Raw genomic sequence first — 27,829 nt, 5'->3', positions numbered from 1 at the left:
AGGTCTGGAGGGGGAGAGGGGGCTCTTGTCCGGCTCCACAGCCCCTGCTGGGGTCCCACCTCGCCTCCAGGCAGTCAGGACAGACCCAGGTGGGTCAGGGGCTTCAGGCTCAGCCCCATTGTGTGCTTTGGATCCCAGTGAGACAGGCAGGGGGAGGACAGAGGACGGGCTCAGCTTACCCCAGGATCCAGCCCAGCTGCCTGGGGGCTGCAGGGGGCTGCAGCGCACTCAGCCGTGGCCAGTAGCAGCACCAACGTGGGCCCCAAGGCATCAGCCTCTTTAAAAATTAACTTATTTCAGAGCTTGCCTTCACCCCCTGGGGTCTGGCCAAGCTTGCGTTGTGCTTACGACTCTCCTGGAGCCTCTGGACATGCTGGTCACAGCTTGGCAGGAGTCGCCCCAGGACTGGAAAACGCCGGCTGCATCCACAGCGGGGACCTGAGGGAGGGCCCACGGCCCCGCTGCTGCCTGTGGGCAGGCGTCCCCATGGGGGGCTTCATGTTTGTGCTCTGCCATGCGGTGAGGATGATCCATGGGCATCTGGTGGATACCTTGGTGTACTCCAGCTGTCAGAGCCAGCTGCCATCAATCCTGTCAGGACTTGAGGACACTATGTGAGGGGAGGGGAAAGGTCCTGCGTTGTTTTCTGTTGGTAAAATGTTGTTAACAGCAACTTCCCACGGTGCACAGAGCGGAGCCACAAAGCCTGGTTGGTGCAGGTGCACGCAGAGAGAGGTGGCACCTGGGGAAGGGCACTGCCCAGGAGAGATGAGACATTAAAGATGTACCGAAGGTTGGTCCAGAGCGGTCTCCAGTCATTTTTCCACCTGTCTTTGCACTAAGGGTGTTCAGCTGCTGTCCCACTCCCAGAAGCAAGGACTGGGGGTGATGAGCAGAGCCCAGGCAGGGAGAGGGGTGTCCCCGCCTGCCCCCAGGGTCACCAAGGACTGGAGCCCATCCTGTCCCTCTGCTCTCATTCACCCTCCCTGGGACATGCACCTCTGGCCACAGGTCAGGTCAGGACCCAGAAGCCAAACCCGGCCCTTCCACGTCCCTCTTAAAGGTATCTGGCCCCAGCCTAGGACTGGGCAGGAGATCCAAGACCCTGCTGCCCCTACAGGGAGCCCAGAGGCTTCTCACATTTACTCCCCCAGCACCTTGTGCTAGAGGAAGGCACAGAGGACAAATAAGAAGGTGCTAAGACTTCAGCAGAAAAAAAAATAATGGTAAAGTGATAGGCATAGGTAAAGGCGTAGCAAATTGCCAACACAGAGAAACACTTGTACCTGCTTTAAGCCTTAGTTTCTGCACCCCAGTCCCTACAATGTGACATGCTGAGGAGCTGCAGCCCCTGAGGAACTGAAGCCAGAGGATGAAGGAAACTCCTCTTGTCTCCCCTGAGAGGGGTTTAACAGTAAGAATGGTCCCAGAGGAAGAGGTTCTAGACCAAGTCTGAATCTAATGTAAGTCTGTATTCAAGTGTATACAGATAGACACATGCTGAGTAAAGTCCATACAAACAGAAGATACAGGTTTAATTGCACTTTATTTTTCAAGAAGTGAAATGCAAACCCTTCAGGTTGTCTATCTGTATGTATCAGGAAACAAGAAGTGGAATGTGTTATTATTAGTCAGGACCTGTACTAGAACACAGCCCCAAAGAGTGTTTATGCTCAGATCTGCACATGGAAAGGGAGCCCCAGAAGGGGGAAGCCCCAGAATGGACAGAGCCCCAGGAGGTCAGGGTTTCACACCCTGTCACTGTTCAGCACTGAATAATTACTTGTTCTTTGATTATTGGAGCAGCTTTTAAGGAAACTCAAGCTAAGTTCACCCTGTGACACAAGTGGCCCCATGGCTGGCTGTCTCACAGGCTTTGGGCTCTGAGCTTGGCCATTTGCCATACACAGAGGGCAAAGTAGGGACGGGGACCTAACAGACTGCTACACTAACACACAAGAACACCCAGTACTTTTACTGTTTTTCCCCAAGAAAGTGGCATTTAAGAGGGCATAGATCAAACTCGCTTTGGAGAGGATGAGAAAATTGTGGAAGCTAAATGTTGGCAGAATTATTTTAAAAACTTCCGTTTTTGTTAATGGAAGAGGGTGGTGGTGCTATTCGTTTTAGAGACACTGTATGAACTGCTTCTAAGTTTCATCAAGTGCTAGTGAGCCTAGAAATAGAAGTGCTGTGAGAAATCCAACTTGGCTGCCCAGCTATCTGTCCTCACTGCTCTCCCCTCTAGCTTCACCTAGACAGAAGTTACAGGAATTTACACCCCAACCCCTGGCTGCACAGCAGAGCCCAGGTCAGGCTGGTTTATACACATCCAACCACCATCAGGTTAACTTGTGCTATGTCCATCACACCTGAAGCAGCGACAGAGAAAAAGGCACAGGAGAGGGGTTTGGCTGCCTACAGTAGCTCTTTCTTCTCTGGAGAAGAGCACATTACACATCTGCATTGCTGCTTTCTCTGGCAGTGCTGAGAAAACCCAGCAGAAAAAACCTCACCTCTGCATGCAAACAGAGAAGAGATGAGCTGTCCGCACAGGCTGCGCACTGAATCACTTTCATGAGGCTTTGCTGAGCCTCAAGCTCCTCTGTAAGCCACAGCTGGGGATTTGGCTCCTCACAACAGCAATTACCAGGTGCTACCTGTGGGCTTGGAGCATTGGCCCAACAGAGCCTGACCTCCAGTACCACTAAAGGGCGCCTCTACCCATGTGTGCTGCAGCTCTGAACATACAACAGCACTGACATGAACCTGGCAGCCCCTGGAGTTTCCAGAAGCTGCCTGTGCAGAGCCTTCAGCCTCCAGGAAGCATTTGCCTGCATCTCAGCTGGATCTCCCACCGCACTCTGCTAAGCCTAAGGAGATGAGGTGGTGCAGAGGCGTAGAGCCTAACACTGGGGGTTAACAGGAATATTCCAAGATCATCACTGGGGAAGGAGAGATTTTAGTCTGACTTTTATGAAAATAGTTACCTACTGCAGGGTCCTGCCAAACTCGTTCTTCTGAAGCACTTTACATGGTTCATATTTGCATAACGTTTCAGATTAATGAATCAACGGTTCACAGAAGTAGGACAGCAATACAAACATGCAGCGAGACTGGTCAGCTCCTGCAGCTTGTTGCACGCTCTGCACATGTCTGTCAGGTCAGAACAAAGGGTCTGAGTGCCCAAGAGTGCAAACCAGAGACACTTGCTCTCAGGCCCTGTCAGCTTGCAGTACAATAGCCTGGGAAGTCCCTGGTTGTTCACAACTGTCCCACATCCGCAGCTTGTTAAGTGCTAAGTGCACAGGAAGAGGCCATGCCCAAAGGAGAGGGCACGCAGGCTCACCAGCCAGTTCTTCATCCCAGCCAGTCCAGATCATCATCGTCATCATCAGCAAAGAGCGGAGCAGGAGGGGGGCGCCCCTTCATGCTCTGGAAGTCAAAACAGGGAGAAATTTGTCAGTAACAGCTTCCCAGTAACTAGTAATTGCTATGCACCTCTGGCTATGAGATCTCAACTTTATGGGGCCTCGTTATGTTTTTTTTTGTATTTCTCACATGATGGCTTAATCTTCCAGGAGATGCCTATAGCCTAAAGGGATAGGAGAGAGGAAGACTAAAAACCCTTCAGTTAACCTGTGAAAATGTCCTAATGTCATGCCAGCAGGAGTTTGTTGTCACTGCCTCAGCCCATGCAACTCCTCCAAGCTTAGCAAGAAACAAATCCAGACACTGAAAATGTATACAGAGAATGCATCGAAGCTCCAAGCTCAGCAGGCAGGAGCCAGTGAGCACCCACTGCCACAGAAATTTTCCATGAAAAATCCTTAGTTTAGTGGAGTGGAAGGACAAATACATACCACTTCCTCCTCATCCTCCTCTTCAGAGGGAACTTGAGGCTTCAGTGGTTTATGAGATGTTGTTTTAAAGAAGTTGTCATCCTCAAAGAGGCTAGAAGAAGACAAAGAAAGAACAGTTTACTTGCAGACTATGGCATGTTAGCTTCCTTTTATATGTTCTATTAAGAATGACCTAAAAGCCTCGTCACCCAAACCGCTTAGTGTTTTGAGGCACGTGCTATTTGCCAGTGCAGGACAGTTCAGTAACGGGACCTGGCAGCCATCTGTAGCAGATCCCAGAGGAACAGCACACCCCCTGCACTCAGCTGGGAATCATTCACAAGGGACGATGGCAACACCACCTCCACCCAGCTGCTTCTGCAACTGCCCCCACAGAGTGTGCCCCGGACAGCCTGCGCTCTGCCAGCAGCCGGTTGTGCCTCCCAGGACTAGCACCGTGATGGCACTCCGGCCCTGCACACATGCACTGGGGCTGAAGCCCTCCCTCGGTGCTACCACACCAGTCCAAGCTGATCAGCAGGAAGACAGGACTGTGGTGACCCCTGCAGTCATACCTTACCTGGAATCTTTTTGCCTGGGGCTGGAGCCCAGTTCCTGCTCTCGTGGGATTTCTCTGACGACAGCTGAGCTTTTCTCTGCTGTGGATACTGAAGCAGGCTCCTGGTCAGAACTAGCTCCATCTGACAGGTCTGTGCAGTTTCCTCCTTCACTACTTAAGGGAGGGGGCTCTAAGCCTCCCACAGGCTCCTCTGCCTTCTGCTCTGCAGATGGCTCCTCTGGAAGCACAGCCACAGCCACTTCTCCAGACCTAGTTTCTAGAACAGAAGGCTCTGCAACTTCTGCCTGCAAAGATACTGTGGAGGGACTGAGTTCAGTCTCCGCTTTCTTGATGGGGCTGCTCTCCTGCCTCTGCCCAGATAGGACAAAGTCCTCATCCACCTTGGGAACAGGTTGTTCTGCAAGCTCAGGCTGCTTATCAGGATTTAAGCAGGACTCTGCTCTGGGAGAGAGAGACTCCTGAGGGACCTCCTCCTCTTCTGACACCCCGTTGCTCTGTGCTGTCTGCTCCTCTTCAAGCATCCTGGCCCTGGCAACCAGAGGTGCAGATTCACCTTTCTGGTCACACGCTGGGGAGCCTGTGCTCACTTCTCCAGGACGAGCTGGGCAAGCAGCACCCTGTGCAGGGCTGCGCTGTGCAGACTCTTCGTGGTCTTTCTTTGCTCCAAGAGATCCCTCCAGCCTCCCTGCTCCAGGTTCTTCTGTTTTACTGTCACGCTCTGATTTCTCCTGCTGTTTGTTGAGTAGCTGCAGTGTTACAGTCTAAGAAATCGAATAGGAAGAGTATAGGTTATACACTAGACAAGGCATCACAGATCCCTGTATGTTCTACTGCTAGGCTGCTTTGCCACTCACAAACTTCTGCTTTAGCTATTTCAGATTCACAACACTTTGTTTTAGCCAAAGCCTTAATTTCTCACATTTACCACCTCATATCTCTTATTGCTGTCGTACCTTAATAGTGTTCATGACAACACCCAGAACTGTCCTGCCACTGTATGTCTCTTCCAGTTCAAATTCACCCCGAAGAGACTGAAATACCCCATTCATTATTTTCTTTACCTGGAAAAGAGAAAGAGGGAAAGAGATACAATTCACTAACATGTGAAGTACTGGATTCAAGAACAGATACTTCTCCAGGCAGAAGAGCAATAAATGCAAGCAAACACACGTTGTTTCAAACAATCCACTACTTTTCAAATCAGGAATTCCAGCAGCAAAACAGAATGCATCATGTCATTTAATTCAGAACCGTTACCTACACAGCAAACCCATTCCTCCAAAATGGAGGCAGGTTGTACAAACCCAAGGCAGACACTTCTCCCTTACTACTTCAACTTATTACTTCAAATTTTCAATCTAAACTTAAGATTTAAGGTTTTAAACTAAAAAAGCAACAGTGGTCATCAGGAAGATAGCGTCCTTTGCTCCTCTATGGACCCTATTACCATAGCCAGGGTGCTTTTTTAATGGAGAAAATAGTAAGGCTGTTTTTTTTTTTTTTAAATCTGTTTTTATCTGTTTTTTCTTCTCATCTCTGCTCAAAGAGAAATAATTTGGGTGTAAATAGAATAGATTGTTCAGTAAAGAGAAATTTTATATAGTCAAACTCACTTCTTCTGTGAAGTCTGCAGGGGAAGATCTGTCCTGATCCTTCTCCAGCTCTTGGATGTGTTCTTCATAGCGAGCCTTCAGTACTGCTGCATCAGACTGCAAGGCTGAATACTGCCAAAGAGAAACAAAAGTCAGAACAGCTTCATAATGAAATTCAGTGGTAAACCTGGTAGACTTTTTTTTTTTTTTTTTTAAAGTGAGGGGCAAATTGCTGAGTGTAGACTCAAAAGCAGGGCTTTTATAGAGTTGCAGAAGACTTTACTGAAAGTAACACCACCAAAATAAAGAAATCCAAATATAGCCATGCACAGACAGACACAGCCAAATCCTTGGAGACACACAACCAGCCATGTAATTAACTCTTCCAGTTCACCTAATAATGCTGTGCCCGTTCTTGGTATTAAGATGCCAGTGAAAGAAGGGCTAGGTCTCATCACTTGGCCTGTTCTGATTTGCTAGAAGCAATGCAGAGATTTTCCTTCCCTCTCGTATTCCTGAACTTGTGTTCTTGTTATTTAGGACACATGGCCTGAGGCTAATCATTACTGCACTACAATTTGCAGTCAGCTCCTATGTTATCCCCTTTACCTTCTCTTTGATAGGCTCCAGTTGTTCTAAGCGTTGCTGAAGGTCGGACAATTTTTGCTCCTCTGCTTTTTTCAAATGTTTTAGAGCCCCAAGCTGAAAGACAAGAACTAGAGCCTATCAGTTTACAGCCCTTTTCAGTATCACCAAATTCAAGACTATTTCAATAATTGTTTTTGAGCAGAAATATAACTGTATAGACAAGCAGAAGAGACTACAGGTGTTGCTTTAGTTTGTCAGCATTGACATCTCAGCCCTAGCTCACTCAAGGGTTGCAACAGCCAGCTCACCCACCCACCCAGTGTAACCCAGTGTAACAGATGCAAGTCTGGACACATCCTGTGGATTAGATCAAATTCTGCAAGCAGTCAAAAAGTTAGAAGTCAAGCCACAATCAGGTGGCAGAGGACTTGGTTACAGTCACTGGTTATTCAGCATTGTATTCCAGCAGTAAAGAACAGCCCTTTACCTTCTCTTCCAGCTGGGACACCTGCTGCTGCAGGGAGTCTCTCTGCTCACACACCTCCTGGTACTGCCTGGTGTGCTGCTCCTTGGCTGAGGCCAACATACGTTCACATTTGGCTTCCCACTGGGATTCCAGCTCTGCCTGTACGAGCGATAGCTGCCCATCACATAACAGATCATTAGAAACAATCACACTTCATCAGTATTTGCATAACAACTGGCTGAAAGCTTAGGGCCCCAACAAGAGGTGGGAAAACAACATCTTCTGCTGTAGGCTTCAATGCCTACACAAAGGCAGCAGCCATCCACAGCTTGAGTCAGAGAATGACTGGGACCCAGCAGCCTACTCAAATCATGCATTTCCTTAGGGAGACAGTGTAAATCCTGGAGTAAGAAGTAGCGTCAAACACCAAGGACATTTCAGAAAGACAAAAAAAGTGAACCCTATGTTAAAGTTCACCTTTAAAAGCAAGTGGCTAATGTTTTCATTCTTTCACTACCCAAGCAGTTTTCATGACTGTTTTCTACCTGTAGATTCCTTCAAGTTTTCTAGACACCCCCCAGAGAAGCTCCCACAACTCACCTGCTCTGCTGCCGCCTGGTCAGTTGAAGTCCTCGCCTTTTTCAGCAACTGTCGAAGCTTGTCCAGTTCCTGCTGATATGACCTGCGTATTTCTTCCATCTCTTCCTCTGCTTGAGCTCTCTCTGAAAGGGATTTCTTCTTCCTCTCAGCAAGATTCTGCAATATAGAAGAGGACTCGAGCATAGGCCAGACCACACAAAAGTAGCTTCTCTTCTTTTTGCATAAAGAGCTTGTTTGAGAACAGAATCAAAACAAAGCTGAAATGTATTTTATAGATAGGAAGGTTACCATACTATCAGGTAAGTACACAAAAAGGTCACGTAAACACGACAGAGGATCCACCAGCACAGGGGATCCTTGCCTGCAGATGATTCACTTAACCTACACATTTACAAGCACGATCAAGTTGTGTGTTTTATTTTTCTAAGTATAAAGCTGAAATTGTGAGCCTCTCTGTGAGGCTGGCACAGGACATACCCTTTCAAGAGTCTCCTTTTCTACTTTTAGGTCTGCCAGCTCTTCTTCCAGTGCAGTAATCTTCATGTCCAGGTGTTTACGGCTCTGCTTCTCAGCTTTGAACCTAGTCTGAGTGTCCTCAGAGGCTTCTTGGAGCTCTGCAAAAAACATGCTTTACCGTGGGTTTCAGCACTACATGTTTCAGATTAAGGCTGACTGAAATGAACAGTGCTTCTCTTGCACAATGAGAAAATGTATGGATTCTATCTGCAGCAGGAACCTGAATTTATTAGGAGCTTCTTCTGTGAAATGGGGCTGTTTGTGCCTCAGCCTGCATCTGAACTTTTTAAACCAATAGAAAATTTAGCTCCTCTAAGACTAAGATGTTAAGACACCAAGGCCAAGAGCCTGCTTCTACAAAAGACACCCCTGCAACACACTGACTTCGTCATCAATTCAACTCACTGTCCTGTTAGCAGCAGCAATGATGCACCTACCCTTCAGACATTTCAGTGCATGTATATTCTTTGATACCCTTGTGACTGATCCTAGGGAATGCAGGAATAAACATCTCAGAAGAAAGAACCGTATAACTTACGGAAGTGGAAGAAGAATGACATTAAGGAGCTCTCACAGAACAAGCACAAGTCTTACCTGCTAACTGTGCTTGCAGTTTGTTGAGTTGCGTCTCATGTCGCTCTGCATCCTGCAGTGCAGCAGAGAGCTGTTTCCGCAGGTCCATTTCCTTCTTTTTGTGGGCAGTCAGCTCCAGTTGCAGTTGGGAAACCTGTGCTGTGGCAGCTGCTAACTCCTCCGCAACTTTGGCCTGTATCACAGAGCATAGAAAGAGGGGAAAGAAGGAAAATAACAGGGTACAAAAGCATGAGAAGGCACCAGAACTGTTCTCACAGGAAGAACTGTGAAAGTACAGAAGACCTTCTCAGGGCAAGCGATGGGATCCAGCACCTAGAAGATACTTCCCTGTTGAGGAGGCACTAACAACCTTTAACCATGTTACCGAGAGTCATTCAGCTGTAACCTGTCCAGACTAACTAGAGAGTTACATTAGGCCACCATCAACCTCATCATACTACATCAGGGAGTTTTCCCAGGAAAGCTTAAGCATATTTTTAAGAGTAGTACCAGTGCTGGTGGCTCTGTTCAGAGCTGTCATTCTATGACAGTATCTACTCACGTAAAAGCCTGGACTGTAAGATCTAATTATTCTCAATAAGCTTACAAATCATTGAAAAGCCCCACAACATAGGCTTGTTCCAGCTAAATAAGCACCTTCTCTCCCAAGCACACAGCATGTAGTCACCTTGAGGTACCTGCATGTGTAATGCTGCCATTTTGGAGCATGGTTCTCACAGTAATTTGTTAACCTGTTTAAATTTAGTATTGCTCAAAGTCAGTGACTCATGGAAAACCAGGTAATGATAGAGCTTGTTAGACTACTTGCAAGCAACATGTTAGGAGAGGCTCAAGTCATCAAGACAGACACAAAACTTATGTTCCCATTCTTGTTGTGTAGGACACAGAAGATTCAGAGGATGCTCTGCAGAGACAGAACTACATCTGTCAGAAAATCTCACTTGCTGCAGGGAACACCTGAACAGATTGTATATCTATGCTTACATTTGAGTTCCTAACAGGCTTTCATGGTTTTTAAAGCCAGTAAGTTCTCATGAAATGGAGTTTCTCTCAGACATCTCCATGAGAGAACTAAAGACTATGACCACCACCTTCTGGCAGAGAAGAGCCATAAGCAAAATGTTTCCAAACATGGCAAAGATGAATACGTGCTGACTTCGAGAGCTGGGATTCTACACCATTAATTTTTAAGAAACACTTTGACAGAGACTGTCTAAAGACAGATCTGCTTTCTTCTTATGTTTCCATAAACTTCTCATCACAGTTCAGGATATTGACTTCTAGCATGCTAAAAACAATAAAACCCCACAGCATATCTAAAGGTTATTTTAACACTTGCTAATGTCTTTAAGGACACACAAAGAAAAGTAAAGAGGAAATTCTATGCCAGAAACTATTATTAGACCTACGTTTCTGCAGTGAACACTTCATGTCTATACTAGCTCAGCTCCAGCCTCCAACTTTCAAGTAGTGAAAATATTATGTGATCCATACCTGATCTGATATGATCACATCCTATTTCTCCCACGGGGGAGGTGAAATGAGCAGCAACGTGACAACATTCTTCAAAAGGGCTCCCCAAGAAAGAGGGGGCCAGTGGCTACGCTGCCAGCTATAAGGCCTTTCTCCAAGTGAAAGATCTGTGCTAATTTAAGATCTGAGGCAATTCTTCTAGCCAGTTCAAGAGGAAGCTGGGCTGGCACTATCTAGGGCACAATTAGCTATCATCTACACAGTCAGCAGACACTGCCTCACCTGGTCCCAGCCCCGATCCACTGGCAGCATGTGCTAGGAAGAGAAAGCAGTGACAGGAAACAGGAAGAGTTAAGAACACAACTTGAAAGGCAGAGACATTCATCATCATCATCAGAAAAGCTAAATGCTTCATTACAGGAGCCTGATACATGCCAGAGAAGCACTTAATTTTTTCCAAGGACTGTAAAAACTTAGAGGTAGAAAAGCCTGACTTAAAAGAAGGAATCTAAAGAGATCCTTACAGATACATCACACACCACGTGGATTAGAGGAGCAGTCAGCAGACTGGCAGTCAGCAGGTCCTGCATGTGACTACCATTTTGTTGCAGTAGAGAGTGTGGAGCACTACCAATCGTTACGGAACATAAGCCTAAATTGAAAGCTGTGACATGCTCCGACAGGGTCAAAGAACTATATCCCCAAAGCAGCAAGTTACTAGTACTTCTTCACAGAGACCCTGTCTACAGATGCCTGGCCTCTATTGTGAAATAAATGGCAAGTTCCAAATTTTTACATAAAGCACAGATAAAACAGTTTGAAATTCTCTTCCTTGTTTCTCTTACCAAAAAATACTTGTGGAACTGTCCATAGCAGCAGTCACAGAACACATTATGTTAGATAAAAGAAAGAGGAAGGAGCACCAGGCTTCAGATTTACAGTCAATCCTCCCTCAGAGCTAGGGAAGTTTCTCTAGTGCAAGTCATAGCTTGTCTAGTCTAGTCTGAAGTCTATTCATGTAATAGTATTGTCACCTAGACAGTGGACTGCTCAGTCACTGCAGGTGATGTCCAAAAGATTCCTGAAGATTTTATCTTATACTTCTAGAAGGCATTCTCTCCCCAAGTTACTTTTAATGCAAGCAGGATGTGATACTCATTTACAGAAAAGAATTTTATTTATTGTTTCAGTCTGACTTGGTTAGAATCTCTTACACTCCCAGTTATAGGTGTTCAACCTGGGCTCTCAGTAGAAAAATACAGTCAACCTTCACCTGCTCATATCAGCAGATGTGCATCAGCCATATATTACTTATTTTTACCTTACAGACAGACTTGTTAGCACACTTTTGGAAACAGCTGTTTCCATGCACCAAGTCATGGTTCTCATGCAGAGCAAACATTTATTTATATTTGTACTGGAGAGATGCACAGCTCAGCCTAGTATAATTTTAAACTGCTAGAGAAAGCATAGAAGACACCATGCAATTACAGAAGTAAGAGGTGGAATACCAGGGTTAGGCTGTTATGAGTGCACTTCACAGAATAAAAAGTTGATTTAACTGGTTTAAGAAGCTCTCTCAGTAGCCTCTTACTCAAAAACACAATACTTTATGCTAAAGACAGTATTTTTTGATTGCTATAGAATCATAGAATCTTGGAATCATGGACTATCAGAGTTGGAAGGGACCCATGAGGATCATCAAGTCCAACTCCTGGTCCCCAGAGGACCTCCCAAAGGACCACACTAGCATAAGAACACAAAAAATACCTTATTTAGTCAACTCTACAGAATTATTTGGAAAATGATCACATCCTAAGCCAGAACTTCACCTGAACAGAAGTAGGGTGCTCTTTTACATCTCCAAATATCACCATCTAGCATAAACAGGAATTTAGTTTTCTTGTCTCATTAGACTCATTCGAATCAGTGTATATAAAGAGGAAAGGTCCAGTGCTTGGACCAAAGCCCTAGTAGGAAATTTTTCTTATAGCTACGCTCAATCTTTATGCCAGTTAAATAGAAGAATAAACCCTTAGAAACTCAGCACAACTAAAAAAGTGATGTGCATTTTCAGCCAAAGCCCCACAGCACACACAATATCTCAACATGTTGGCCATCTACCTATGAAATTAAGAGACACTGTTCTTAAACTAAGAATACTTAAGCTGTAAAAGCACAAAGATCTAAGTGCTCTGTGCTGCTTTTATCATGAAAGCCATTAGAACATGACAATTTTTTTTCAAAACATCATTTGAGAACTGCAGTGGCCTTGCAGAAGATATGACTTGACTAAAGAGATTTCAGCAGGTTTTACTGCAACAACAAGCCCCCTTCCTGGCTGCTGACAGAAATCTATGCTGTCACCATGGTTTTACCTTCTCTTGCTCTGCATGCAAGACTCTTGCCTGTGTGTTTTCATTTGTTGTTTGCAGTGAGTGGTTCCTCTGCTCCATTAGCAAGTTACTTTGTTCGACGTATCTGTGAACAGTTGTAGATGGAATGAGCATTTATGTAAATAAGTGACATGGAGCAAAAGGTGATCAGACAAAAGGCAGTACTTCAAATCAGGTTTCATTAATGAGAAGTCCCAGATGATTCTGCACGACGTCCTGCACCAAGAAGTTATCTTAAAGTGGAATGGGTGTGCCTGGCTTTCAGCCCAGATTGTATCTGTTCAGATATGTGCTCCACTTCTGATACTAGCCTAATGTTCCTACCATACAGTCAGGATTTTTGAAAATCTGGTAACCACTGGCTGCTGCTATTTCCTTGAAGAAGTTATTCCCCTTCTTAAACTTAATGGAATATAACACTGGAACTTAGAACACAGCTTCCTGTACGGCTCTTTCCGTTTTACTAAAAGGCTAGCAAAAGCAAAGTATCTCCTAGAAGCAGAGAAAGCACACTCATAGATGACGGCTCAAGATCTTTCCCTCTTACATATTCACATTTACTGTAAATCCTAACTTTGGAGATACACCCCGCAAGAGATACACCCTGCAAGGACAGAGGGCTAAAAATAACATATCAGTACAAAAAAAAAAAAAGGAACATCTCCATCCTAGAGAAAGGACACCCCCCAGTTATGCCTAAGTGCATGTAAGCTAGATACCCTTTGTAAATGCAGACACACCATAGATACCCTTTGTAAATGCAGACACACCATATCCTTTCGCTCCTTACCTCTGATTTCGCTCAATCAGCTCGCTGATCTTCTCATTCTGCTCCTCAATCCGACTGCTCTTCTCAAATATCTCTTGCTTCAGTCTCTCATTCTCCTAAAGTACAGCTTAACATGAATATTCAACTTTCTTGAATATTCATACTTAACATGAATATTAAACTTCATTCAGACTTCCCTGCAACACTGCCTAAATCTTTATCCTGTACAAATGGAATACAGTGGTGAGGCTTATCACCTCCTGTGGCAATTGCAGGCCATCACAGAAAGACACCATGCAGGAATTCAGCAGGAATCCTGGAACAGGACAGTGATTGCCAAACCATGTACTTGGTAATATTGCATCTGGTTGACTTTTTCACCCTCAAGAAAAAAAAGTACTGTAAAGCTGCTGCCTAGAAACACTATGAAGCAGAGTAGCAAGGAATAGAAGTAGATGGTTCTTGCAACACTGTATTTCCTCTGTGAAATTCCCTTCTGCAAGACATGCTGGGTTAAATACATACCAGTTTAAAAAGAGACTGAGTTTCTTTCACTTGAACTCTGTCAAGGGCTATTAAATACAAACATATCACCTCTGGCTCCTGGAGTCCCCAAACAAACTGTTGGAAGGCCAGAGTAGCACATATGTTTGTGTGCACACATGTGCTGTGATGGAAATTGGTGTATAGCACATGCTTTTCCCTAACCAGTTGTTTTTGGCCACACAAATAGAATACATGGATGGATGTACATTTGGGCCAAACCAGTACAGGTATCCTCATTAGGAATAATACTGTAGGCTCCAGTTCATAGAGTAAATAGTCAAGTAAGGCTGCCTACGCTTACCTGGATTATGCGTTGGATGTTGCTCATGATCATAGAGGCTTCCATAGTAACAGAGGAAATACCAGGCAGTAGTGAGGTGTTACCAGCATTTTGTTTCTTCAACTCCTCCACCTGTAGGGATAAATCAAGCCAGATGAAATGAATTTATGGATGCAGGTAAGAGTCAGACATCTGCCATTTCACCAAATCATTTCACCTTTCTGTCTGATGAGCTCTAGGGCACATGCTATGACATCAACTGTGACATCTCCTGAAGGGCATTGAAGCTCTCCAAACAAAGTACATATGACATTTAAGGAAATAAGCAAAACACCTTCCCCAAAGCTAGCATTAACTTTGCATAGTAGCTGAATTGCTACCACTTCAAGGTTTGATAATACTGGATACTGGAATTTTCATTAAGTTAGGACATGCTTACAAGCTTAATGTAGGCATTTAAATAGAGTCAACTCCCCAGACTACATTTGGAGAGCAAATTGCAGCAACTTGTAAACAAGTCTGTCTATGCCACACACTACCTTTGCAGCCAGATGATCCATTTTATCTACGACTTTGCTAACAGCCATTCGGATTTCAGTGTTATGTTGCCGAGCTTCTGTCATCAAAAAGGAAGTAACATCCCCAGGTGCTTGAATGGAAAGGAGAGAGAGAACTGCAGTCACAAGGGCAGAGTGTCTGCATATATACATGTGTGTACCAAAAGCAATGTTTAGCAGTTTGCAGCTTATCAGATAGGATGACCACTACTTTCCTCACTGCACAACGAAACTGCCCTCCCCACTACCCCTGTCAGCCTAGCTTTTCTAGATAGTTATTAGAAACTAAACAGTTGTGAATATAACTGTAAAAATAACAACTGTAAGCATCAGCTATAAAACACCTTTAATAACATATAAGCTTGGGAATACACCTAGATATTGCCTCCCCTTTCACACTGCTCAAAGTTCCTTAAGCTAAGAAAGTGCATTTACTGGAAAGTATTTTTTGTACCAATGAAGGGGAAATAAGGACTTGTGAAACAGTACAGCATTACAGACAGAGTAGAAATGTATGTTACCATTGCTACCCAGATCACCATTATAAAGAGCTCACTGTTGGTATTAAAAACTTCTGTAAAGCATGTGCTTTTTAAACATACCTTGGTAAGGTGCGGGATACAGCTGGCCTACAGGCTGGAGCTGAGAAGCAGATGTAGCAGTCTGGGGGTAAGCAAGTGGCATTCCTGGATATGGCTTGCAGAACAAATCAACAGATAAGAATATATTGTGATATTTTTCCCATTCATACTTAAGAGGTCTTCATGTCTTTTTAAACCCCAAAACAAGTGTGATATTTGGAAAGCAAAAAAAAGAGTATGGAGCAGAAAGTCAAATTACATAACTGTCTTAGTAAAGGAAAAAAAAAAACAAAAGGTACTCTTCTTTAAAGGCTTAGGTATGTGTTCATATTACAGCTTAGTAAGTTACTGTCTTCGCTGCAGCTTAAGACAAAGCATGTTACCCTGTATTTGTGGCAGGCAAAGACCGGCACAGAGACAGCTCACTGGATGTGTGGTACTTTGAAGTTGTGCTAACTTGAACATGAGAGTACTTCTAGGTAAGGCTCATGAAGTGCAACACAATTTGACTGCAACTTCCCTTCTCAGTGCTCATCAGAAGCAGCTAAATAGATTGAAAAATGCTAGAAGTACTTCACTCATTAACACATTAAACACCTATCAGTTTACTCTCTCAGGAAAACAAAAAAAAGTATCTTGAAACTTGGAACAAGTTGTATTAAGATTCGAAAACAGGGTTAAACTTTCAAATAAAGTTTAAAAACATACATGCAAATTACTGAAGCTTACATGCTTCACTTTAATGACTTGTTAATGGCTTGTTTTTATTTACTCAGAAAAGTTCATTTTTTTCTTGTTACTTGCCACAGCTTCTGCAATTTCAACATGAGAAAAACAAAGCCGAAGCAACACACCAGTTTCTTTCTTTATGTACTGTTTTTATTCATTATCAAATGTTTTCTCAATCTGTGCCTTTTCAAAATTAGTAGTTCTTCTGCATGATATAGACCACTGTTTGATTTCCAGAACCTCCTGAAAATAGGTTAAATAACTAAAAAGTGTATGCTAATAAGCCTGGATTTATACTTCATAGAACTGTTCGTATAATGGCTTTGTTCCAAGTCTTCACTACCTGCTGTGAAAAAACACACCTAGTGTGTGTTAAGCCCCTAAGAAGTTTCCTTGTTAGCAAGCAGGTCACATCACTTAGCAGCAGTGGCAACACAAGCCATTTAAAAGGATTATTCTTTTGCTGGATGAAAATTGACCTGCAAACATATTAAGTGTGCAAGTGAGCTCTCACAGGAAAACAGACCATGACTGAGGAAAACCTCAATACTGTAGTTTTCACCTGCCCTGCAAGTACTTGGAAGTTTTAGTCACTACAAAAGCTGATATTGAAAAAGGCTAGTTCATTCTTAGTTCAACTTTAAGAAGCCATCAGCATACAAAAAGCCTTTCTAATCAAAATCTAAGAGGCATGTGACTGAAATCTGAGAATGCCAGATAGTCACAGAAAGCAGCCTGGGATTCTCAACCTTGCATGCTGCTACAGAATCCTTGCTCCTGGCAATGGAGAGGAGCACAAGGAATTCTAGGAAGAGACAGAAGCACTAATATTCTCCTCAATTTGATTTTGGTACCTGAAAGCCCTGTGCTCCTCCAGGCAGAACTGACTGGGGTTGGATTGTTGCAGGTATTAAAGCAGCAGAAGATACCGGAGGCATAGAACCAGATGCTTGAGGTACTGAAAGGGAACAAAGAAATCCAGGACATCAGGAAGTAGGTAGAAATAATTTACCTTCTCATGGTTAAAGTTACTGAGAAGACAAAAGTTTAACACAAGCCTGTCTGCAGTGTTGTGAAAAATCAAAATTCAGCCAAGAGAGTTGTCTTTCACAGAAACTTCACTCCTAACCACAAATTCCATTTAGACAAACTCTTTCCACTCAAAGGTGCTCTGAATCAACTGACACAAGATGTTACTCAGGCTGACTCTGAAGACTGCTCAGCTGACCAGTAGCTGACATTACTACCCTATCATGGAGAGGCAGGTCAAGTCCATACCAGGACTGCTAGCCTTTTAATGCTCTTTGCTATTATTTCCATCATTTTCAAACAAAATGATTTTTCTGTCTAATGGAAAGTGATTTATACCTGTTTCATTTACAATCCACAGAAGTCACAGATGTCCTAGAAATCTCAGTGCCACCCCAGTACACACAATGACAGGGTGACAAGGAAGCTCACACTTTGCAGCGTGGCTGCTCTTCCTCAAGCAGTGTACACAAGATGACAATGTAGATGCACTCCAAGGACTTCAGTACCATACTTTATGAATTAGTCTACCTATGGAGCTTTGGATCAGCAACTCTTACTGGAAGCTATCTATCAGTTCCTCCTGCAGTTCCTGACAGCAATCCTCTACTCAAACAGCCTTGTATTTGAAGCCTGAAACAAAGATAAATTTCTCTATACAAAACCCAGCCTCACCAGCATATTACCTTGTGGTGACACTGTAGGCAGTACAGCATGAGCTGGCTGTGACGGTCTCATGGAAGATGAAGCCACTGGCTGCGGTGCCCCTCTCTGTGTATTTGGATCCTAAAAACATTTCTACATATTAAAATGAATGTTGAAGAACAAATCACTTGAGACTAGGTATTATCCAATGAACCCATTTGAACTAGACAGGAATACTGGAATTGTTAATTTTTTTTTGCCACATAAATAGAATATGCTTTCCCTGTATAAATAGAAATTGCTATGGATTCTACTTTAAGGAAGTCACATAGGAAGCATTAAAAAAGAAGTCAAATTGAAGTCATTAATGTACCTCTATTTCTGAGTCACTGGAGTCAAGCTGACTACCTGCCGTCCCGGCAAGGAAAGGCAGCATGGGCTGTCCCATTTTAGCCATCCGAGAAATTAACTTCGCCTTTGCTACATTTGGATTCTGAAAGACAATGTTTAATGTTACTTTTCCTTTGCCTCTTAGCCCAGTATTTCCAAACAAAATAGAAGTCTAATCCTGCTACATACTTAAAGGCACTGACTTAACACTTAAAGCTCACCTATACAAGCCTGGTTCTTTCAACTTGAAAGTTTTTTTCCACCCAATCACTGACAAGCATGCAAGATAACACTACGGATTTGATAATCTGGCTTACTTTATATACTCCTTCTGGGCTGACATTACTGCCATTACATAGAAAATCCATCCCTGCAGAAAACACAGCAATAGTAAGAAAGTGATGTGGAAAAGTGTTTTCTGTCAAGAATGTTGAACATCTTCCTTAATTTAGAAAAATCAGTCCTTTCTACCTCTTTCACAATCTTATTTTCATATAGCTAAACAAACACATGCTGAGTGTCCCAATTACTCTTTACTAACAGTTTTAAATTTGTTCATTTATCTGATAAGACAACTAGCTTTGTGAATATCCACATGGGCAAAGTAACTTTGCACGCAGGAGTAGGAACTGGGACTCAGAACTGGGGCTGAGATTCATGTTCTGCTAACCCCTTCAAAAACAAGATATTAATCTGCTGCTAATAAGGCAAACATTTGAGAATATCTTGCATGACATTCGCTTTATCTTCAACAATAAAGAATTCAAAATTAAAACTAACTAAGCTTCCCTACGTAGGACTTATTTAGGAAATAAAACACTTACTGCTAACTGTTCACTGATTGAGTTTGACTTGGCCCGAACAGCTGGCTCCCTGAAAAGACAAACAGATGTAATATTAGACATCAACCAAGATGCAATTTAGGATCTACTATTCTGCATTTATAAAGTCAAATACAGCTCCCCCTGCAAAACCATTTCCTTACATTTCTCCTATCTTACTTTTGGAAGACACAGCAACATTACCTGTAGATTTCAGAATGTTATTATAAGGAAGTTGTTGTTATTATACGGAAGTTGTACAGCTCTGGAATATCTGATTGCAGAAAAAAGATTGTCAGTTCCAGTAAGGGCCACATGCTTGTACAAGCAATTGTATCCAAGTCGGAGAACAAACTACTTATTTGTGTCAAGAAAACAACAAGCAGTTAAACTTGAAAACTATTGCCTAAAAAGGACAACTGGCCCATTTAATTAAAGAAACAAGCGTCAGTGTAAAATTCGCAGTTAAACAAGTTAGCCATGACCCAAGACTAACTTACAACTGTACTACTACCTGAGATGAGAAAGCTGTTGTAACAGTACCTATACAGCTTAATAATGCTATATCTCAGCTCTACTGTAGATCAATAACATCTTTCATGTGTGCCCATTTTGACTTCTCTAAGTCTGAAAGTCAGCATTCAAGCAGAAACCATCCTGCAATACTCATCAGCGAGCACTCCTCTGCCACACTGATGGCACTAAGTTTGCACATAGAGGATCCACGTTTGCCAAGAGATGTGTTAGTACAGCATTGTTGCTGATGTTTAAGAGCATTACCATGTTTTAATGCAGCAAGTTGTTTTTAACCATGCTCCTGCTTACCCAGGCTTTGGAGGTATCGTAGATGGAGGCAATAAAGCAGTGTCTGCAGAGAAGCCATCTGAATTGGGTACTGGAGAAGGTACAGGAGAATCCCTTGAACTAACACTCTGTCCGTCTGAACCAGAGCCTTCTTTTACCAGCTTCACCTTAAGAAGCACATAAATAAGACTTATTCTGGGCTCCCCAAAAGGGTTTTTCAGCAACTTATTGACTTCTGATGACTACTCCTTTGTCAAGTCTATTCACTTCAAGTAAGAACATAAAACTGAGTTGGAAGTGGAAGAGATGAGTCTTTAACTTCTCATTCCTCACAATTTTGAGATTTTTGAAAAAAATTGACCCACACATAAAACAACGAAGAGATCTCAAAACAGTTAGAACAGACATGTCTTAGTAAACAGCCTAGAGGGATTTCTGTGTTGATTTTTTTTAATTTTAATTTTAAGAAGATATGCATCTTCCTGAGGTTTATAACAGTTTCTGAGCTGTACATCTCATGCCAACAGCAGGTTTCTACCTTGCAGACAGACGCCGCCACCCAACAACCACAAAGTAGATGTAAAATAAATACTTGAGAGGAGACACTCACCCGCCTAACCTCCACCTCAAAAACTAGAGTAGAGTCTGGAGGGACACGGCCAGACACTCCCTGTGTCCCATAGGCCCAGGCTGGAGGAATAATGAGATACCGTCGCCCTCCTTTCTTCATCCCCACCATTCCTTCTTCCCAGCCCTTCAGTATTCAGAGACAAGAAAATAGAAAGCAAACAGCTTGATTAGTGACATTACAGTTTCTTTTAATTACACTGATTAAGACTACTCCTCCAGTTATAGGAGATTTCAGAACACATATAAATAGCTGCATGTAAAATCTTACTCGTTTTATAGTGCAGCATTAAAACTGTATCTTGTATTGGGTTGTAAAGGCCTATTACAAATTACAATATTAACTGAAGCATGAAGATGCAGCTTCTGACATGTTCATAATGAAATCAAACATACAGCAATCTCTAACACAAAGGCTGTAGGCTTCTAGGTCCCCATGCAGTTCCAGAATCCTGGTTCAAGTTTTACATATCATAACTTAAGCAGCTATCACAGATCACACTATCTTGGAGAAAAGAACTACACACCGCATGCAGAAATTCTGCAGTTGCATGTAGCTGGCAGGGCATACAGTGCCAATTTCTCTCAAAATTCAGGGAAAGAACAGGATTCTGAGCTATTGAAAGATCAATCCCTAATTGCTATGGTTAGAATTAGAAAGCACCCACAGAAAACAGTTACTGGCAAGGAGATTTAGAAGTCAGAGCAATGCAAATTATTAAATAGATGCCAGCATTTAACAGGGTGACTACTGCAGCCAGACAACATTAATAACAAGAGACATAGTAAAAAAAATAAATAGAAAAATAGTACACCTCTAAAGAACAACTTATTATAAGTCAAATATGAATTATTCAGGTGATGGAAGCAACCTGAACAGAAACATCTCCAATTCACAACCCGATTTTACTGAAAAACTAAGAGAGTACTGAAAAACTAAGAGAGTTGTTATTTGACCTTCTTAGTCACATGGTCTGAATTTTTGGGTAGATCTGTGTGGAACCAGAAGCTGAACTTGATGATCCTTATGGGTCCCTTCCAACTCAGGATATTCTATGATTCTGCTTCTGAGGCACAATAAGTGGGGAGAACTCTAAATCTTTCCCTCAAGCTTATTTTTCCTCTTTGGTCTCAGGGGACCTTGTCTCTAAGTAATTGATTAAGTTACCTCTAGAAAACAAACACACCCCACACAAAAACCTGCTCTTGAAAACGGGAAGCATCCTATTTTCAAAACAGGACAACTCCCCAGCATTGCCACTGAAAAGGAGACCTGGCTATCCTGTGCAAATTAAGAAAACACAACACTTTGAGTGAATCACCATTAGTGTTTCCTACCAAATGAAACATGTAACAAAAAGAGCACATAAGAATCCCGATCAAGATCTTCAGTAATTCAAAAAATTTGAGACAATTTTATTACAATGAAATTCCAGAAGTTCTACCTTGATGACCTTTCCAGATCCCAGCTTAAGGCGCAACAACTTGTCCTTGTTAATGTTTGAGTCAAACACCTAGAGAGTTGAAGAACAAACAAAAATCACATGCATTTCCCAACTCTTGAAAGATTCTGCACACTACTTCACACACTTCATAAACTCCTATGATTTCTTATGTACTATTCCCTTCCTGCTACCTTCCAAAATTAACTCAAAACAGAAAACAGAGCATGGCTAGAGTTTCTAGTCTATTGCACAGTACAATTTCTTGAAGTGAATGACAGCTGGAGACTGACTTTAAAATTGCTTCCAGCTTGATGGTCAGTACAGGATTGGTCCAACTAAAACACTACACAAACAGAACTGTCTAGACATTTCGTACATTGAACTCAGGCATGGGTAGCTGAACAACTCCTACAGGAGATTAGAAGTAAGCTCTGCCATGTGTACCATTGGGTTTATAGAGATAAGCATGCCAATCTCTACAAAGCAGGCCAAGAAAAAGAAACAAAAAGTACCCCAAAGATGAAAAACAGAAAGCCTTTTTTTAATTGCTAAAGATACAACTGCAGGTGGATGCAAATGAAAAACCCTTTGCTACAAATCATAGTAACAGTTAAACCAGAAGTGTTGTTAAAAAAAAAAGGTAGTGCTTTGGAATATATCTTTTGGAAGTATATCTTTTGCCTTTCTTAACAAAGGAACAGGATAGAACACAGATTTTGTGACCTCTACAACTATTTATCATTTGCAGACGTGCTTTATGACGTACAGTCCTCTTCTTATCCCTTCATCAAGCTGTTTCCAAAGGAGCATAAGTAGCTTCACTGGCTCTTGTCAGTGCTTTGTTTAGTATTAATGTGAGAGTACCTATGAAGTTAAAAGCATTTCAATCACCTGAACAGTAACGGAATCCCTTATTGTTCTACAGGTAATACACTTGACCTCAAAAAGGTGCCATAAATGACTAAAAAACCTTTAAAGTACCAGTACTATGACAGAGGTGGCAGGTTCCTTCCAGAGACAATCACACTCACTCACACATTAGTAGGTGGCAGAAACATCCTTACCTGTCCAAGCCCATTGTTCTGGAACAGCCAACCTGTATAGGCTATCTCCAGAGAGTCCCCTCCTTCAACTCCCTGCCCTTCTCCAAGAAGGAGATCCTGGTAGAGGACTGAATCGAGCACTGGGGAGCTGTTGCACTTAGCAATGCACACCTGTGAAAGGAAGGCTTATCAGCATCTCTGGCCATTGAAAGACAGGCACTTTCCACTATGACTCATTACAAATCTGATACATTTCTTACCACACTGATCAAGCCCAGATTATAGCTGCATTCAAGAGGTGTTCCATGCTCCCTTGTGCTGAATTTTGCTGAGCTATGTAAGAAGGAAATACCCTCTGCTCTATAGATCTCTATAGAACTGTTGGTTTTAAAGCAAACTTGATCAGAAAACCTACCAGAAATAACTGGCTCCCTGTCTCCAGGAGGCCTGTAGCTAATGAAGAGCCTCAGCCAGGCTCTTCACAAACCTGCCTCAGTCACCATTATGCAAATACTCAAAGCTGAACTTCAACGGAAAAGTAAAACTTTTTCACCTTTCAGCAGTAACGTGCTCTTAGAGGTACGTCTTCATTTGCCTATAGTTCAAACAGCAGGCAGCAAGTCATACCTTGCACAGAGTAAGCAGTTACCTGTTTACTGAAATCCATCGCTGCCTTTTCTGACTCAAACATGATTGACCAGTTTTGTCTCTGATCATCATAGAAGGTACTGTAATTGTTGGGTTGAACCTGTGGGAAAGGAAATCAGTCCTACGTTATACATGAAAGATGTATTAAATTAAAATAGAACATCATTAAAAAAACTGCATCCAACAGAAGCTTAAAATAAAAGCTAATGAAATTAAGTAGAGGTAAAAGAATCCTGCCACATTACCACCCAAGTTCAGAATGCACAGTTTACCTTATTTCTTTGCTCGTTATAATAGAAGAATTGTTATAACTGAAATACTTCAGCAAATATTACGTTCTTCATAGTTGCTGCAGCTTTAATGCGATGGTTCTTTGAAGCTAGGCTCTACTACACTGACATTATCTGCAAGAAATCTCCTTTTCATAATTTTGATTACATTTGGACTTCCATATTTAACCAGAAGAGTCACTCAGTACTTAATCCTAAAAAATTCATTTTACCACTAGTTGACTACATAGCCCATTAATCTTTTAAAACACACGTAGCACTAAAGAGCAAGATTGTAGAATTTCAGTCCAAATTTCTGAATCAGGATCCTATTTTGGAGCAGAATTTCCACCTATCAACCAGGAAATTCTGTATTACCTAATGACAAGCTAAGAGCAGCAACTCAAAACACCATTTTTATGTAAAACCAGAAGAAAACAGAACTTCAAGAAGTTACGTTTTAAGGCTTACAGTGTTCTATTTCTGCTCTTATCATCGGGAAAATGCTGAGTATTAGGTTTCAGAGAGGAAGCACTTCCTCACCATCATTTCCATTTGCTTGCTCAGCTGTATTCTCTCAGCCACTTAACTATGAATTATTAGCAAGAGAAATTTTGTTCTGTTGTAGAACTGCATAACTCAAAACATTTCAGTGATCTAGAGGTACTAATACAGCTCCTAGAGCACTTGTACTTCCCTTTGGAAATCCACTGATCCATAGAGCTCTGCAAAAGGCAGACGTAAGTCTCTTGTGCAACACATATTAGGAGAGCAGTACTCCCTGCCACCATGACACCTCTTGCTATGTCAGTCAGGTGTTTGATCTCAAAGGCTATAATCTAAGACTTAAGAAAACATTTCACACCAAACAGAAATTGATTCTGAACACCACAAAGCACTGAATGCTTTTCTAATCCAGGATCTTACCGTGAGTACAAAGCCTGGATGGATCCTTGCAGATGCAATCTGTTGCTGCTGACTGATGTAAAGGAGAATCCTGTACTGGATTCCATAAAGAATTGTGCAGGAAAAAAAAAAAAAAAGCAAAGTCAATGTTTTCAATTCTAGTGTGCTTTGTCATATTCTGAGCCTAGCACTACAGTGTTGCCAAATACAGCTTGTAGCATCATTCTTCACAGCAAAAGTACTTAACACTGCACTTAACATAATGTTGTAAGACCTATTAAAGATGCTTGAAAACATGCAAGCTTTATTCCTGCAGATAAACAAAGTGGTTCAAAAATAATTCTTGTGCATTATGCAAGATGCTTCAATTAACTCCACATTTTCTCCCTGTTGCAGTGTAAAAAGATGGTAAACTAACCCTTCAATAAAAAACACATGAAGTACAGGAATAATACAATGTAAAAGATGGAGTAACAGTAAGTTGGAGTTTTCAAAGTGCTAAGGAATGCAGAGGTAACACTGCATTGACATGTTCGGCTCTACTTCCCTTTCTGCACATGTAGCAAGGCTTCTTTACTCAACAGCACTGCTGCCAGTGACCTGCTCACAGCTGCACAGGTTGAAGTACCACAAAGGCTGCCTTGCCCTCCTGCTGTCTCCACCTTTCCTAACTCCCCCATGAACACCACACCTGAAAGCTGCTCGGGTCAGCGTCCCAGGTAGTAGTGTACCAAAACATTTTTTTTTTTCCTCGTGCCAAAGCAAAGGAAACTTTGTGAGACAATGGGGACAGGAAATGCAGTATAAATACCAATGTCAAGGATGCATCAGAATATCCAATGTATCCTGTAAATACATCCTTTTCCTAGACACTCCAGTGTCATTCTCTTACAGGAATACTTGGGAAGAAAGGACTGGGGAAGAGAGATTTTTGCTACCAAAATAACAGGACTTCACCAAGGCATCTCTGTACTATCAAACAGTCTTGCTTCATATCAATTTCCATGTGCACAGATTTATGATCCCATTGTCAAAGAGGTTCCAAGTAAATATAAAAAAATCACTTCCAAAAACACATGCAGTGCCCAAGTCACTGCGAAGCATTTTAGGTTTAAGCGGGAAGAATTGTAAAAAAGAAAGATGTCACCAAGGTAAATAACTGAGCCATAAATAATCCTAGGAGGGAAGAAAGGCATAAGCTGCAGTGGAACTAAAGACCTCCAACATCAAAAGCAAAGACATTCCAGTGGGCTCAGGGAAACACTGCCTTGTACCAGCGTACTCTTGGCATGAAAAATATTACTGCGAAGCGTTTCTCACCTCTTTAGTGGCATGGTTCCCCACTACAGCTGCTCCATACTTGCCTTGCTTCAAGTACTGCCCATTTGTACTGGAAGACAAGTGAGATATTCAGCTGCAGAACTGTCCCTGCCTCAGGTTTCTCTCTACTGTTGCCAAGCTTTTCTTCTTCAGAGTTCAAGTCCCTTTCCCCACATTCAAACATTAGGCAACCTTTCTTAGTTTAAAGAAACTACAGCTTCCTTGCTTGCCCACAGACTACAGGAACACACATTGTGTAGTTTGAGTTGAAAAGTGCTCTTTGCATAGATCCAGGACAAATAAGCCTTTCCACTCTCACATAGACAGAAGTTTACTGTTGTCATTCTATGCTCATGCCTCAGTTTTCCATAAGCAATGAGACACAAGCATCTGACAGAGCTGGCCAGAAACAGTACAGATGCCAGGCCAGCACGCCAGGCTGCAGTTCTCTGTAAGGCAGAGACAGAGCACTTGCTGTTCATTTAACCACATAATCCTGAACTGCAGCACAATAACAGAACTTTTCTGAGCAGAAATTTTCATTGATTTGTGTGTCTGTGAGATGTAAACGCTACCTCTATGAGATGCCTCTGCCTGCTCATCAGAAAATATCTTCCCTTATGATTAGGTCCCAGGCCTCCAGAGAGACAGAGCCTAAGAGGCACCGCAGAAAGCCGGTGTTGCACTTACTATCGATAAGCGTGAACTGCAGTGGCCACAAAGACTGACGGCGCTCCTGAAGCTGCTGGGGCCACGGACGCCTTCTGGGCCGCCTGACCTGCTGAAGAGCAAGAAGGAACCTTTCTTAGTGACACAGAGCTGCCACATTTACTGGCCAGTGACAATGCCATTAAACATTCCTCCCCCCAAGGAAACATAACTCCAGAAGAGAATTAAAAAATAACGAACAAAGAAGGGTTTTCCAACATCACTGAAGGACACCGGTAATCCAGGCGTACAGAGAGCACTGAAGGAAGATAGCATCATGAACCAACAGCTCAGCGAGCTGTTTGCACTGCTGTTCCTCACAAGGACTCGCTCAGCCAGCAAGGCCCAGGCTGCACAGCTCCCTCCCCTCCCCTTACTCACCAGCTGCTGTTTGCCCCTTCTTGGGCTGCTTCGGCGCCGTGTACTGGAAGAATTCATTTCCCTGGCTTGAGACTGTCTGGTCCAGCCCAAAGAGAGAGGCCAACCTGGCACTAGAAGCAAAAAATGAACTAAATTCACCTGATTGACCGGGCTTTATAGGTAAGGACCACCACCAGTTGGGAGTTACATCACACACGAAGCGCTTGCCAACCCTCAGGCATAAGGAAGGTGCCACACGTCAGGCAGCTCCACTGCAACCGCTTCGTGTTGGGAAAAAGCAGAACTCTCACACAGAGAGGCTGCCTAAGCAGCCCCGCCGCGCTTCGCTTGCTGTAAAGCTAGCGTAAGGGACAAGTAAGGACCGAAAAAAAACACTAAAACCAATCAATTCCCCTCAAAGTAACGAACGGGACTGCCTTTACATCAAGCAGGTCACCGTAACGTTACCGTAACGGCACCGGGCACGCTGCCGCCCGCCCCCAGCCCCCCGGTGCCGGTGGTCCCGGCAGTCCCGAGCCGCCTCAGGCCCCTCAGGCCGCCCCCCGCCACCCACCCGCCGCCGGGGGCCAGGAAATCGGCGTCGTCCTCCTCGGCCGCCCCGAACATGGCGATGGCGGCGGCGGCCCTGCCGGTGTCGTAAAGGCGGCAGCGCGGTGCTTTACGGCCGGCGCTGAGGCGGGGCCG

The 27,829-nt window shown here is 43.2% G+C and overlaps 1 protein-coding gene across 3 annotated transcripts; it reads right to left on the bottom strand.

Moving 5' to 3' along the window:
- Positions 1 to 1,529: 1,529 nt before the first annotated feature.
- FKBP15 (FKBP prolyl isomerase family member 15) lies at positions 1,530 to 27,819 on the bottom strand. 3 transcript variants are annotated; one of them, XM_082775793.1, is made up of 29 exons: positions 27,699 to 27,819; positions 27,146 to 27,255; positions 26,747 to 26,837; positions 26,057 to 26,126; positions 24,758 to 24,832; positions 23,563 to 23,661; positions 22,935 to 23,084; positions 21,871 to 21,939; positions 20,409 to 20,552; positions 19,820 to 19,965; positions 18,998 to 19,046; positions 18,157 to 18,276; positions 17,825 to 17,924; positions 16,964 to 17,067; positions 15,402 to 15,495; positions 14,782 to 14,891; positions 14,264 to 14,374; positions 13,438 to 13,532; positions 12,630 to 12,732; positions 8,779 to 8,950; positions 8,146 to 8,282; positions 7,669 to 7,824; positions 7,090 to 7,242; positions 6,624 to 6,716; positions 6,036 to 6,146; positions 5,376 to 5,483; positions 4,423 to 5,183; positions 3,864 to 3,954; positions 1,530 to 3,435 (listed from the first exon to the last, which is right to left on the bottom strand). In XM_082775793.1, the coding sequence occupies exons 1-29, from the start codon at positions 27,749 to 27,751 to the stop codon at positions 3,361 to 3,363; spliced, it is 3,750 nt and encodes a 1,249-aa protein (XP_082631919.1). In that variant the 5' UTR covers positions 27,752 to 27,819; the 3' UTR covers positions 1,530 to 3,360. The 3 variants fall into 3 exon arrangements, with proteins under 3 accessions (XP_082631919.1, XP_082631921.1, XP_082631920.1); XM_082775795.1 differs by having other exon boundaries at positions 7,090 to 7,227; XM_082775794.1 differs by having other exon boundaries at positions 26,747 to 26,834.
- Between the last annotated feature and the right edge of the window lie 10 nt (positions 27,820 to 27,829).

Source organism: Aythya marila, assembly GCF_965140915.1.
Source record: "Aythya marila genome assembly, chromosome: 19".
In the NCBI taxonomy this organism is placed as follows: Eukaryota; Metazoa; Chordata; class Aves; order Anseriformes; family Anatidae; genus Aythya; species Aythya marila.
Note: the sequence above shows the minus strand (reverse complement) of the source record. Positions and strands in the feature narration are given on the sequence as shown.